A 15,901-nucleotide genomic window follows, 5' to 3' on the forward strand; every position below is an offset into this window, starting at 1 on the left:
CATCCTGCATTTCATCCCACGACACTTCACACCTCTCTAATCTACAGATGATCTGATCTGATCTGCAGCGCCAGAGTCACGCGCCCACCACCCCCTGAGCCACACCCCCTACCTACACCCCTCTGCTACTTTCTTCATCCCTCCCTACTCTCTCTCTCTCTGTCTCACTCTCTTTTCACCACCCCCACCCCTCCACTCTGCAGCGGCACACTGCCTCACGACTTACTTCCCTTTTCAGGACTCTACACCCGGCCTGTCTCATCCGCTCCTTCCCACACTAAATATACATCACGTCCCTTCTCTCTCTCCCTCCCCCCTTTCTTTTCACCAATGCACCCTTTTTACGTGATCACTATTTATTGTTACATCTTTATCTGGTTTTAAAATGCATTTTTCGCTGTTTTGTTTCTTGTCTTGTGTTTATCTGTCGTGCTTCATGTTATCAGTCTCATTGCTTGTGCTTTGTTGATAACATTGCTTGTGCCTTTGATAGCATCTGCACCATTGTCCACCCCTTGTACCACCTCCTTCTTCCCAGCCCCCGGTGTCTGGGGTGCATACTCACTGACATTACCTTCAGTGCACCCTTGCTAGGTAGCAGCGCCTCCCATTCACAAACTGACAAAGTGGTGCCTCACACTTTCCCAATTCCGATAAAGTCTTTTGCCCATCATTTGCTCGTGCAATTGATTGTCAAAAGAGGAGGGGATAACTATATCTTGTCCTACCTCCTTGTATCCGTCTTTCTGCCCTCCCACACCAACATGTACTGCCTCCCCTTATACCAGTGATGTCCAACGCTCCACCACGCAGCATCGATTGTAATATCCAGTTTGTTATCGGGATTCCTGAGGCTATTCATAATACCACCTCTAACCACATAGCCCTCCTTAACGACGACAGTCACGATATACTGACCGTCACCTGGTCACTCTTAGGCATCAACTTCACCCAAAACACCCAAGTTCACATTTCTGCGATTTCATTAAACGACATATATAACGCCCTCCCACGTATATCTCTCACCCCGCCTTCTCCAGACACTACCTGCCCTGACTTGCTGTATGCAGAAGAGACCTCTAATTCCTCCACCCTATCTGCCCCCTCTTCCTACACCATGAATACCCAGGATACCCTGACCATCCCGCAAGCTCACCCATCTTTATTACTGACGAAGAGTCCTCAGTGGATTCCATACAGTCAGTTGCCCCATCTGAAGCGGCCTCCATCCCACTCCTGGTAGGTGAAGACCCCGACTCCCCTCCACCCTCAGTCTCAGGCGCCAATTCTTACTACTCGCAATCTGAGGACGATACAGCACCTCTGTTAAGATCACTGTTGTCCGATTATCTGCAAGACCGCTCAGGCCCTGCATCCTACCCCACTGTTCCCACAAACTACCGCACTGATCCCACTTTATGTAGGGGAATGAACCATAATACCAGCGGCAATATCACAATATTTCTAATCAACAATAACATTGTGGATATTTCAGATGGACTTCCGTCTTGTTTTTTCCACGTGTCACCTCTCACCAGCGCGGTTCTTCTCACATTCCTCCAAGTACTAAACATTGACGATAGCCACCCCACGCACATTACTTTATCCATCGCACCTGCATTCTCGTGCCCCAGTGATCCGGCACTAAAAACTTCCAAACATAGGGCCAAATAGCACACCCCCACGTAGGACACAACTCATTTCATTCCAAACCCAATGCAAGCACTTAGGGCGCTATTTGACAAAAGAATAATAAGCGTCTCTTTGCTCAAAACACCCCGGTGGATTCACATACATGTCCGCCTAGTATCTCCAGGCGTAGAAATACCCACCACCTACACTTCTTCCTGGCCCCGAAACCCTATACAGAGAAAAATTATCTTGGCCCTTGCCCGTTACACCCTTGAATTTCCTGACTTCTCAGGTACAGGTGTATATCGGGGACCAGAAGAATTGGACTTGAGGCTAATACTTATGCACATTGTCTTCTGTGAAATTGGAGACGAGCTCATAAAAGATCAATTCCCTAACTTTCCCAGCATCTAGGGGGAGAATACATAGGTGAGGCACACACACACCCTTCTGCACAGAACATACAGCATCACCAAAACGTTACTATCCCCATTCCCAGGATACTGAGTTCTACTATATACCAAACACCTACTGGCTTTTATATATACTTTATCTTAGACCTTGAGGGGTCAGGAGAACCAACAGTCCTATCAAGTGTTTTTCCCAGGCACCAACTCCAGTCTAAAGTAGCTGACGCCTGCTTTGGGGGACAGCTTCTGTTCCCCGGGTGTACTCCATCCCAAAACATTGAATTACAAAACACCATCTATGACCGCATCCTTGAGGCAGTAGCAGGTGAACTTGTACTAGATCTCTAGGACCGCACATACCGCACCATCCCACATTGCAGAGTCTGACTTCAATCCACACAAATATCTCATCATGGCAACACCACTCCAACATGTCCTGAAAATGTTTAGTGGACAGGAACAACGCATACTCAAACACTGTAGGGAGCTTCACAAATTAACAAGGAATTTGGTTTATCCTTGGCCCTCCGAAGGAAGTTTTTACGTAAATATTCTCGAACATGCCACCACGTTCCTAAACACCAAATATTCCGGAACCAAATTACAAAAAAGGAAAGACTCCTTAGCTCGCTGGCGTATCTTTAAAGAGAACCCGCAAGAACACCCTGCCACCCTGCCCACTGCACCTTCTGCGCCCCCACCATACCAGGCCAATGGCATGTACACTGCAATAGCTTCCGCAGAAAATAAAGAACTAGACGTACAGAGCACAACTAATACCTTACCAACTGTCGGATACGGTCAACTCCCAAGTGACCTCTTTTCCACACCCGAACACCCTCAACCTGTTGGTGAAGGTAGTACTGCCCCATCGCCGCCACCTGGCACCAGCAGTGGCCCACTGCTCCCCGTCACAGTACCAACCACCACACCCGTCACAGTACCAACCACCACACCTGTCACAGTACCAACCACCACACCCGTCACAGTGCCAACCACCACTCCCGTCACAGTGCCAGCCACCGTACCCGTCACAATGCCAGCCCCAGTCAGTCCTCCACATGTAACTCCTGTCGCCGGTGGCAGCCCAACACTGCACGCCATGGTGCCAGGATTGCCAGGACAAATAAATGTGCAGTTTTCGCTACAACTGAACCCCACCTCCATCGCAGTCCTACCTGGTGATGAGGATGAGGAAAATGCTGACAACGTGTCCCTAGCATCATCAAATAACTCCCACACGTCATCTCACCACTCATTTTGCCATGCACTCCCGTGCTACCCTGATCTCAACAGCCTTCGTGATGCCAATGCTCCACAACTCCAGGAGCAGGAGGCCGCCGCCCGAGACCGCATGCCATTTTGCGGCACAAGCACAGGCGAACCACTAATGACATTCTCCTCTGTTCACCTACAGAATAAGGATAGAGAGCTACAAGGCCCGCAGGCACCATATTTGGTCTATTATGACGCATGGAGACCAGCCACAGAACTCAATAAAAGTTTAGAGTGCAGTCCCAAAGGGGATGCCCGAGCAGACATGTTCACCAATGAAATACCACACGACTACGAGCACGAAGACATAGCTCAGCTAGTCCGATGTGCCTCATTGAAGCTAGAACAAATCAGCGACAGATTATCTGAGACTCTCAGGATTACCCACCCTAGCATACTCAGCAAACAAAGAACACCTCACGGCAGCCCACTGCACAATCAGACACCTTTGAATTTACTGGAGGGACTGGGGACCTAGGCCAGAGTCATCATTAGACAACCCACTTCCCATTCACACCTGTGCAAAGAGCGGGTCCCTCTCGGGACATAGGAGACTATGAAAGACTACCAGAAGTACAGTACCATGGGTCCCCCTCCCAGAGCCACCAGACAACTGCGCCAGACCATACACGCACGACTACTGGGCTGACACAGGTCCACCCCACACCCCCTGACATACCACCACGGCATCCTGCGCCCGTACCAGATCCATTCGCCCCACCATTCGCCACAGACATGGTGCATTCCTCCAGCCAGCCGCACGCCACAAATTTGACAAAATCAACAAACCCATTCTACGATAATCAGGAATTCCCAAACACAGGGAACACAGGGAGGAAGAAGAAGAAAAGGACAACAGAGGTAGAAAGACTCGCAGTATTAGGAACGCACGGACGACCAGAGGACATCGTTTACGATGCCCCTGGCACTGACGCTCACATCAATTACAAGGTCACTGGCACCGCCTCCATGCGAAACACTCGAGCTAAAACAGGCAATGGCCTGCTCCTTAGCAGGCCATGTGCCCTGCGAGACAACGACCTAACTCCCAACGAAATAGTGAGAATAGGCGAGAATTCAGATTACGCTGTCAACCCCTTCACAGACGATCTGGCCAAGGGAAGGGTCTTTCGAACAACAGCATATGGCCACAGCAGTAGAGTGTATCCTGGAGGGCGTAGGGGATGAAGACTGGGACTATGAGTATATGCAAGCCAGTCTCAAAATTTGGCAGAAATATGCCATACGATATGATACCACAAGACCGAAGCTTCAAGGTACAGGGATTAGCCGCCAGATGCTGCTAATATACAAAACAGCAAAGCCCCCCCCCCATATATAACTGCTGGTCCTATGCGGAGAAGGAAGCCATTAAAAAGAACCTCCCGCCCCTCACGGAGGGTGCCAGCAAATGGATAGTGGCCCTAGAGAAAAATACCACAGGCAAAAAACCAGGGGTTGGTGATATGAAAAGTTTGCTAATATCCCTCATGGGAGGGGAAGCAGAAGAAATTTTCGCAAGTATCAGTAGAGGACTGATAACTATGAACGACACAACATACGATGGAGAACCATTTGATAAAATAGGGGCGGCAGTCTGGACTAAGTTGCGACTAAAATACCCTGACGTTCCAGACATTGGGTCTCTCATGTCTCTGACCATGCAAACAAATGAGGACCCTATTAACTTTATTTCTAGAATGAAAGAAAAATGGCACCAGGAGTTAGGTGACTCCTGGAATACAACTGGAGGAAACAGCAGACTCTTTTACCACATGGTCAAGAGAGGACTGCCAGAAGACGTGCAGGAAAAACTAGATGGGGTAGTAGCCACGGAGGCAAAACCATGGCCTGATATCCAAGACCACATCATACATTTCTGCAAAAAAGAAAATAGAACAGGAAAAGCTAGCTATTGAAAATGCAGCTGCCAAATTTGTGCAGCAGAAGCTAAATAAGAAAAAAGATGCGGTAGACCATGTCATGTTAGCTGCACCTGTCAGCGAAATGACGGCAGTCACCACCTTTCCACAGGCCGCTCAAAACGCGCTCGCCACCAATACCCAGTCTACTCCGCAACAGGGGCAGCAGCCTGCCATACAATATGTCCAGGCACCCGCAACACAAATGCAGCAGCCTGCCACACAGCCTGCCATACAATATGTGCAGGCACAGGCACAACAGCAGACACAGCAAGCCATACAGTACTTACAGACCCCATCACAACAAGCAGTACAGTATGTACAGGCCCAACCACAGCCCACAGTGCAGTACGTGCAACAACAGCCCCCTGTACAATACATGACACCACTGCCTGCTTACGGGAATGACCAACAACAGTACCACAACAATGACAGAAACTACTCCAACAGAAACATGGGCATGCAGGGACGAGGAAATTGAGTGAGGCAACAGAGGGCCCAACAACAGGCAGGGACACGCACTTGTTTTTATTGTCACAAACAAGGCCACATGATGAGGGAATGTCGTACTAGACTTCGAGAGCAAGGCCAGCAACCCATGGGTCCCATCCAGCAAGCACCACAACAACAGATGTATTCACAACAGCCCCAGATGTTGTATGCCTATGCCCAACCTGGCCCACAGCAAAGTATGCAGCCCCAGCAGATGCAAACTCCCATGCAGCCCCAGCAGATGCAAGCTCCCATGCAGCCCCAGCAGATGCAAACTCCCATGCAGCCCCAGCAGATGCAAACTCCCATGCAGCCCCAGCAGATGCAAACTCCCATGCAGCCCCAGCAGATGCAAACTCCCATGCAGCCCCAGCAGATGCAAGCTCCCATGCAGCCCCAGCAGATGCAAGCTCCCATGCAGCCCCAGCAGATGCAAGCTCCCATGCAGCCCCAGCAGATGCAAGCTCCCATGCAGCCCCAGCAGATGCAGCCCCAGCAGATGCAAACTCCCATGCAGCCCCAGCAGATGCAAGCTCCCATGCAGCCCCAGCAGATGCAAGCTCCCATGCAGCCCCAGCAGATGCAAACTCCCATGCAGCCCCAGCAGATGCAAACTCCCATGCAGCCCCAGCAGATGCAAGCTCCCATGCAGCCCCAGCAGATGCAAACTCCCATGCAGCCCCAGCAGATGCAAGCTCCCATGCAGCCCCAGCAGATGCAAGCTCCCATGCAGCCCCAGCAGATGCAAGCTCCCATGCAGCCCCAGAAGATGCAAACTCCCATGCAGCCCCAGCAGATGCAAGCTCCCATGCAGCCCCAGCAGATGCAAACTCCCATGCAGCCCCAGCAGATGCAAACTCCCATGCAGCCCCAGCAGATGCAAGCTCCCATGCAGCCCCAGCAGATGCAAGCTCCCATGCAGCCCCAGCAGATGCAAGCTCCCATGCAGCCCCAGCAGATGCAAGCTCCCATGCAGCCCCAGCAGATGCAAGCTCCCATGCAGCCCCAGCAGATGCAAGCTCCCATGCAGCCCCAGCAGATGCAAACTCCCATGCAGCCCCAGCAGATGCAAGCTCCCATGCAGCCCCAGCAGATGCAAGCTCCCATGCAGCCCCAGCAGATGCAAGCTCCCATGCAGCCCCAGCAGATGCAAGCTCCCATGCAGCCCCAGCAGATGCAAGCTCCCATGCAGCCCCAGCAGATGCAAGCTCCCATGCAGCCCCAGCAGATGCAAGCTCCCATGCAGCCCCCAGCAGATGCAAGCTCCCATGCAGCCCCAGCAGATGCAAGCTCCCATGCAGCCCCAGCAGATGCAAACTCCCATGCAGCCCCAGCAGATGCAAACTCCCATGCAGCCCCAGCAGATGCAAGCTCCCATGCAGCCCCAGCAGATGCAAACTCCCATGCAGCCCCAGCAGATGCAAACTCCCATGCAGCCCCAGCAGATGCAAGCTCCCATGCAGCCCCAGCAGATGCAAGCTCCCATGCAGCCCCAGCAGATGCAAACTCCCATGCAGGCCCAGCAGATGCAAACCCCCATGCAGCCCCAGCAGATGCAAGCTCCCATGCAGCCCCAGCAGATGCAAACTCCCATGCAGCCCCAGCAGATGCAAGCTCCCATGCAGCCCCAGAAGATGCAAGCTCCCATACAGCCGCAACAGCAAGTATCCACTTACCAAATGGTGCCCCAAGCCCAAAATACAGCACCCCAAGGAGAAGTGGTCATTACTCCCAACAATCCTTTCACCCAGGGCACCATCCAACAATACCAAAATGGAGGATACACTCGCTAGGACAGCCCACAGACAACTCTTGTGTGCCCAGTTTTATCATGCATCCTGAGCGGTGAAGACGATCCCACCGTCCTGGTCACGATAAATAACAAAACTTACAGCTTCCTCATTGACACAGGCGCCACGTACTCCTGCATTACAGGCGGACACCTGCCTATTTCTGATCAAGTAGCGGACACACAGGGATTCTCTGGGGCAATAGCAAAGGTCCCATTCACCTAGCCAGTACCCCTGCAAATAGGAGACCGGGTGCTGGAGCAACCACTGCTTTATTCACCACACTCTCCAGTCAACCTTTTAGGGAGAGACCTAATGGCAAAACTAAACATGACAATTCACTTCCATGAGAACAGAACAATGGTTTGTTCTATACCAGGCACACCCCTAGCAAGAATGATGGCACTCACTGTTCACTCCTCCCTGAAAGATCAAATGAGGGCTCGCCCTGTGGATGAACAAGCGTTCTCCACCGCGTACACATCATTGTAGCCAACACACCTGAACTGCACCAACGCACTGTCCAGCTCCCGAAGGAATTTCTCTTTCGCCCGCAGTCCCAGCACTTTCAGATATGGGACAAAAGCATGATCCTAGGCATACACGCTCTTCACATTACACCTACATACGGGGCATTCATAGCAGGAGACGACAATATGCGCTCCTGGGCCTGTGTAATTTTCATCGAGCCCGGACACCAATTGCTGGACATTTCAGAGGAACAGCTCTTTGGTGATCCTGATGAATATCCCATCACAGAGATCGTCTATGAGTATGAGGTACCTCTATCGGTGACAGTGGAAAAGAGAACGCCCACTGCCTCACAAAAATATGACTCAGTACGTGAAGCAGACTTGGCTCAAGTCCCGCCACACCTGTGGACCACTGGACCCAATGATGTGGGCCTCATCTGTTCTGCCACCCCTTTTAAAATAACACTGAAACAAAGCGCGATTCTACTCAGAATTAAACAGTACCCACTTTCTAAGGAAGCTGAGGAAGGCATTACCCCAACAATACAAGCCCTGCTACATGATGGAGTCATATACCGCTGTGTATCGCCTTGTAACACCTGCCTTTTTCCTATTTGTAAGGGCAAGACCAACCAATGGAGTTTAATTCATGACCGGCGTTCGATTCACAACATAGTGGTACCCGAATTTCCCATCGTCCCAGACCCTTCTGTCATCCTCACCAATGTTCCCCCGATGCACAATACTTTTCCGTGATCGACCTGAAAAATGTGTTTCTCAGCGTCCCCCTTCACCCAGACAGTCAATACCTCTTGGCGTTCTGCTACAAAGGGGTGCAAATGAGTTACCAAAGACTCCCCCAGGGGTACTGTGTGTCTCCCAGCGTCTTCAACAGAGTTGTCAAAGAAGATTTAGCGAATTTCCAATGTGACAGCACCTTGCTGCAATATGTCGATGACATTTTGCTCTGCAGCACCACAGAACAGCAGTGCAGAACAGACACCATCTCTCTGCTCACCACCCTAGCTCACCGAGGGTATAAAGTGGACAAAAACAAGCTTCAGGACTGCCAAACAGAGGTACACTACGTAGGCCAGGTACTATCAGCATCAGGGAGACGAGTCACCCCAGACAGAGTTGAGGCCATAAGAAACACCCCAGAACCCCAAACTGTGAAAGAAATGCAGAAATTCCTTGGCCTTATCAATTATGTCCGTCAATGGGTCTTTGACTTCTCCACCATCACTGCCCCCTTGCTGAAGGCAGTCAAAGCAGCCAAGGACAAACGCAACAGAATAGACTGTACGCCTGAAATGACAGCATCCTTTAAGCAGCTCAAAGATGACATAACAAACGCACCAGTGTTAGGCACACCTGACTACACAAAAGAATTCTACCTGTTCACCCACTGCAATGGCCAGGTCATGACTGCCGTCCTTACTCAGAAATACCCCATGGGCCACAAGCCCATTGCCTACTTCAGCGGCATGCTAGACTCAGTCATGAAAGGCCATTACCCCTGCGAGCAAGCTCTTGCTGCGGCAGCCTTTGCAGTGGATAAAAGCACCCCCATTGTCATGGGATCGTCACTGACCATGTACACAGAGCATGCGGTCTTTGCTATAATTCAGAAAGCCAAGACAACATTAACTACACAAAGAGTGTCAGGTTACGAAGTCATACTGTCATTGCCCTCTCTGAAAGTTGTCAAATGTCACACAGTAAATCCTGCCACTTTCTTTGCCCATCCCATTGCAGCCTCAGATGACGACACCCATGACTGTGCCACATACTGTCCTGACGAATCAGGAGCAGCAAAAGAGGACCCCCTGCCAGACAGCACTGTATACTTTGTTGATGGATCCTCTACCATTGACCAGGAGACAGGGATTAGGTACACAGGAGCTGCAGTAGTCAGGAACCAACAGCATGACTCCTCTGATTCCCTAGACATTGTACAGCAAATTACATTGCCTCCACACTACTCAGCCCAAGCTGCCGAATTGGTGGCACTATCTGACGCTTTACACCACGGGGCTGATGACCGCATCACAGTGTACTCAGACTCTGCATATGTCACAACAACGACACACTCGAGCATCCTGCGCTGGAAAAGGCGCGGTTTTCTCAAATCAGATGGGACACCAGTATGCCACAAACAATTGCTGGGGGACTTGATTGAGGCCCTTACACTTCCAACTGAGGTAGCGGTTGTCAAATGCGCAGCGCACACTAATGGACAGGACTTTGTCTCCAGAGGTAACGCTCTGGCAGACTGGGCAGCCAAAGCCGCAGCCAGACCCCTCGTACCTTTTACTGAGCCTGATCCATACATCGCCCCAATTTTACTTGCCCAAGCGGTAGCACCAGCACCACAGACAAAGACACATGAAGGTAGTGTAGCTCCAGCACAGCACACAGACAACAACAATGACACGAACACCAGCAATGACACTCCTGACCCAAATGCCTCCTGCCCGATCGACAACACACAACAATACGATTTCAGTGCCCAACTGCATCTCAGAGAGATACAAGAAAGTGCACCACAACAAGAGAAAGAGCTATGGAAGAAGAGTGGAGTACAGCAGGACCCTGCTGATTTTATTTACAGGCAGACCATGTCTGGAAAACCCGTCATGCCACAAGCCTTACTGCAAGTGGCACTAGACCAACTCCACCATCCTGCACATGTCTCCCGAGATAACATGTCCACAACACTGCAAGCAGATTAGTTCATTCCCAATGCCCACAAACTAATACAACTCTTCGTCAATAATTGCCTCATCTGCCAACAGTACTCACCAAATCCAACGCTCAAAACAGTTGCTTCCACCATTCCCAAACCCTCTGGCCCCTTCAAAGAACTCCACCTTGACTATGTTGACATGAACGATAGGTGCCAGAATTACCGATATCTCATTGTGGTGGTATGCCCATTTTTGCGATGGATCGAGGCTGGACCATGCGTCCACTGCGATGCCAAAGCAGCAGCCACATTCCTACTGCGTGACGTCATCTCACGCTTTGGAATTCCCGCGGCCATCAGAACTGACAACGGGAGCCATTTTCCAAACGCCATCTTGTCCTCCCTGACCACAATGTTAGGCACCCGACACAAACTAACATCTGCCTATCACTCCCAAAGCAATGGCATTTGTGAGCGCCTCAACGGCCTGCTCAAAAATAAAAAAAGCAAAACCAGCGCCACCATCGGTAAGAAATGGCTCTACTGCCTTCCACTCGCCCTCTACTCACTGAGAAACTCCCCAAGCTCGGATAACTACCTCACGCCCCACCAACTTGTCACTGGACGATCCATAAATGTAACTATCCCCTCCACCAGGCCCAAAACTGACTGTGAGCCATCGTCAGAAATAGTTAAAGCTGAGCTGTACAAATTTGTGTCCACACTAACACGCGCTACACAGTTCCTTTCTGCCCAGGTATTCAAAAGGAAGGAGAAGAGCTCCACCGATCCAGAGCTGCCACCTATCCATCCTGGGACGCAGATCTTCATCCGGAGGCACGTCAGGAAGTGGAAAGACTGATTCATCTCCAACTGCCGTCCGGATAGCTGAGGGCAAGGCATGGATCCACCGGCGGGACGTTCGACTCGATCCTGCGCCTCCGCAGCAGCAAACAATGGACTAAGAGAGGAAAGCGGAATGCCCATGGTCCCTCTGAACGAGGACAGCCGTTTCCCATCCACTGTCGAGGAAGAAGAAGACGAAGAAGATGAGACCCCCGTGCTGTTCCAGGAATGCAGCAGCCGTGATGCGAAGTTATGTACTTTTATCACATTTATAATCTGTATCCTTGTTAGAGTGGCACTAATAACTCTTAATTGGTGTATCTATTTTCTTGCTGTGAAAATTTATAATGATAGAGGCAGCCAAGGTGCCTTACCGTCCACTGTTCCATCCACTGTACCAGCGGTCACACTCAAACAGCAGAAAGACACACACAGCACACTAGGTCCTGAACTCCCAGAAAATAGCACTGCTAGCAACACACCCACTAGTGTGCACCTTGAAGTCTCACCCTTTACCCAAGAGAAAAGAAATAGTTCATGGAATATAGCTACCAACGCCACAGAACGAGCGTCCCGTCAACGCCCTCCCCGCCACCATAGACCACGTAGATTCGCCTTCGCCATCCCCCCCTACTTAATGAAGACAAAACCCCGTATCCCTTCCCCATTCGTCCCGGGGACCCATATAGAGAATCGACACAAGTCCAAAGGAGGCTCATTCAAAACATTCCAACATCTTGTAGAACTACAAGAAGGCCTAGGGCCCATGCTGGACCTACAACAATCCATAAGAGATCACTCAGTCCACTCCTCCCTAGAGGAAAACTCATGGTACAGGGACATGACAGCAGTAGGGAAAACAAGTACGAATGGGTCCTGCTATGTCTGTTCCTACATCCCTCATGCAGTGGGAGCAGACAGACTAACATTTCCCAAAGAAGTCCCTCCCCATATTGCTATGTGGCTATTACACCTATATCTTTGCCGAATGGAGGGACAGGTCCAAGTGAGTGGGGTTGGAATATGGATTGGATTTGTAAATATAACGAAATGGGATTACAACAACGTCATATTCAGGGTTACTTCCGACAGGTCGGAAATAGAGGACATGATACAGGGGATGTATAAGAGGGGTGCCTCTAATATGGACCACCTGGCACCAAGAATAGGGAACATGGGATATGTCGTGCTATCCACACCCCTAGCAGCATGCGACCTTAGCGAATCCCATGGCTATCATCCCCCCAGTAAGTGCACATGCCAAAATAGAACACTCCTGCAGCTGCGGGCACAAGTTTATTACAACGATAAGTGGCATGGACCAAGCAACGTCTACTGCAAGGCAGCATCTCTAGGCCCCCCTTGGGTAGAGGAAACAGAATGGGAAGGAGACATTGACTGGGATGTTGAGGATAACTGTGAACAAATTTGGAATGAAGCAGGAAGCAGATACACCTGGGGTGGGGAAAGAATGTACAAACATAAAAAAGCATTTAAACTAAAAAACCCTTCTCTTTGTTTCATAGGTAATGGCTCTGTCTCTGTTGGGCGTAACAGACTGTAATTCCACGGTTTTTAACATATGCAGTACGGCACCTCCACTCTGATGGACTACTACTGGGCTTGCGGAGAACACCTCTATCTCCAACTACCTCCTCAGTGGCTCGGACTGTGTTCTTTGGTGACTCTGCATTAAGTACATCTGGTTGTGCCGGCATCAAATGCTTCCCACATACTGTCACATCCAATGACAGGTAACGTGCCATTCCTCCACCGACACTGGCGAGCAGCAGAGTATTTTGCAGCAGAAGCCCGGGGTAAGGTCCCAGAAGAATTCCACCTCTTCAATGAGGCCCAGCTTTTCTTCGGAGGGGCATTCCCAATGTTTCAAACTCAGGCTACTGCCCGTTGGCTGGAAGTAACACGCTATGAGGTCATGAAAGCCATCAACAGCACCAGAGACGGCCTAAATGCAATAAGGGAAGAACTGCGTCCACTAAGACTAATGGTTCTGGAACATCGCTTCATCCTCGACATGCTGACGGCCAAAGATGGTGGCCTGTGTCATCAAATTGGAAAATCCTGCTGCACGTTCATACCGGGAAAAGATGAAGACAACGGTTCCATATCAGGGGCCATTGAGGAGTTGACTAACTTGGGAAAAGAAATGACTGACGAAGGAGGTGCCCCTGCGGACATTATTCCAACGGACTGGTTCAATCTTAACTGGATGCCTTCATGGCTCACAGCAATCTTGAAACTAATGATATCCATTGTTGGCATTCTTATAATTCTGTGTTGCGCTTTTCAGTTAGGGAGCCATTGCATTAAAAAATTAAGTACCAAGGCAGTAGGGATGAATTATGCTAGCACAGGGATCTACCAGATAGCCAAGTACGAAGACATGGATCGACTTCCCGGGGATGGGACTGGAGTACAATTAGAAATGAGCGAATTAGCAGCACCTGGCACTCACTATAGCATACCCACAGCTCCCCCACTCCCCCCAGGTAGGGACACCATGAGCACCAGCCCCGCAGCAGCCCATTACGAACGTCTGCTTAAAGAATCAGGTGCCGAATATGCCGACATAATTGCTAGGCCAGCTGGAGCTAGAGCGAAGATAAAAGAGCAGTTCCAAAGCAGCTTTAAGTGTTATGTTAACGACATGCCCTGGATACCCCCCCTGGCTGAAGGGTCACCGAAATACTCAGTTAGGAGCGTGTTCATAAATGAACAAGACGGGGGAGATGATGAAGGGTTAAAATCACGCTCTACCATCTGATCACCGAAAAGAGCACCTCTTATCTGTCTAGATAGTGAAAAAGCCACATATGGCCCTACCAGAGAAAACCTGAAAATATGCTTAAAAACCCACTATTTTTGCTATGCATAAACAGCAAAATAAATCCCGCCAGTCTCCTCAATCCTGGGGTTATAGACCCAAGGCAAAGGCCAAAAAGACATATCTTAAGGTAACGAAATGCACCAGGCCCACACTGATGTTAAACATGCATTTCTGGTGCATTGAAAAACAACGAAGTACAGTAATTTTCCACCGCCTCAAGACCAACGCCCTCTCACACGTACACAAGAGCCAGCTGGTGCAGGTGGACACATCTTAGGAGGTTGAGACATCGGGACTTTCCACTGAAACATTATTTTGAAACATTGCTTGCATGAAGTAAAATCCGCAACCTCTCGCAATAGCAGTACCTATCGTAAGTTCCGCTCGCACATATATTTTTAGAAATGTACAGGACAAGAAGTCTTTGTTTATGTTCTGCAGTCAAGCATGGTCAACCAACCAGTGGGACACCTGCCCGCCCCCACTGTCCTAGGACAATGCGGTCAAGCCACCTGCGTCAGAGAATACGTCAGGACAGTGTTAGTTCTGCGATTTTAGGTATAAAAGATCCACCATCACAATTAGAAGGCAGAACTTTCCAAGCTGACCTTTTGGGCGGTTCTCCAGTCGACTGATATCTGATTTGGGACTGCCAGAGCCTACTCTACCAGGTGATGCCTTCCTGAATAAGATAGCTTTTCAATTTTCAATCTTCTTAATAATCTTAGCTAGCCCTATGCTTTTTCATCCATACCCAATTCCTTGCATTATAGGTATCATGTTAGTATAAGATCTTCTAGGGTTCTTCTCCCTAGATAGGTGCTTCAAGGCACTAGGCCTGATAGAAATGTACTCTGTATAACCCAGCTAAAATGGAATTGTGTCTTTTTATTCTCAGCCTCTGATATGTTATTTTTTCTAGAGTTCTTAAACCTGCAATAATGTTTCTCCTCAGGAGAGTAGTGTGTAGTCGAAGTATTTTCTTGAACTGGATTTAATGCCTGCTTGAAACCCCCATTTCACATTGAAAGCTATATTTTAGTAGATAGTCACTTCTGTTCACCTTGCCGCTTTTATAAGCATTTTATATCTTATATAGTTTCTGGCAGAGTGAAGCCAGGTTTTTCTCAGTGTGTTCTTTGGCAATATGCCTCATTGATATACGTGTGTGTGTATTAATAAACGTGCCACTCCAACTTGAAAAGTCGTCATTTCACGTTATTGTTTCTTCTTTACCAGTGCGTTATTGAAACGACTCTCCTAACCACGTTGAGTGTGGCCACACCCAATCCGGCTCGAAAGGGCCTCGGTTACTCACCCTCAGTCACAATCAAAGGCCGATGTAAGATCGACAAACATAAAATATAAACGTTCCCTTTTTATCGTTATGTATTTCTGTTGGACGATAAATAAATGTAAGCCCTGTTCAATGGTTCCTATGCCCTTTTGGAATCCATATTGAAGATCGCTTATTACCCCGTTGTCCTCTGCCAAGAATTTTTATTGACAAGTCAAGTAAGGAAA

At 49.5% G+C, this 15,901-nt stretch overlaps 2 protein-coding genes across 2 annotated transcripts; both read left to right on the forward strand.

Moving 5' to 3' along the window:
* The first annotated feature begins 11,441 nt into the window (after positions 1-11,441).
* Positions 11,442-13,093, forward strand: LOC147737004 (uncharacterized). Its single transcript, XM_086934241.1, has one exon. It carries the CDS (start codon positions 11,585-11,587, stop codon positions 13,091-13,093), a length of 1,509 nt encoding a protein of 502 aa, XP_086790367.1. The 5' UTR covers positions 11,442-11,584.
* On the forward strand, positions 12,387-15,558 carry LOC147737005 (uncharacterized). The gene has a single exon (XM_086934254.1). The coding sequence runs from the start codon at positions 13,277-13,279 to the stop codon at positions 14,312-14,314; it is 1,038 nt and encodes a 345-aa protein (XP_086790380.1). The 5' UTR covers positions 12,387-13,276; the 3' UTR covers positions 14,315-15,558.
* The last annotated feature ends 343 nt before the right edge of the window (positions 15,559-15,901 follow it).

This window comes from Lissotriton vulgaris, chromosome 1_1, assembly GCF_964263255.1.
Source record: "Lissotriton vulgaris chromosome 1_1, aLisVul1.2, whole genome shotgun sequence".
Taxonomy (NCBI): domain Eukaryota; kingdom Metazoa; phylum Chordata; class Amphibia; order Caudata; family Salamandridae; genus Lissotriton; species Lissotriton vulgaris.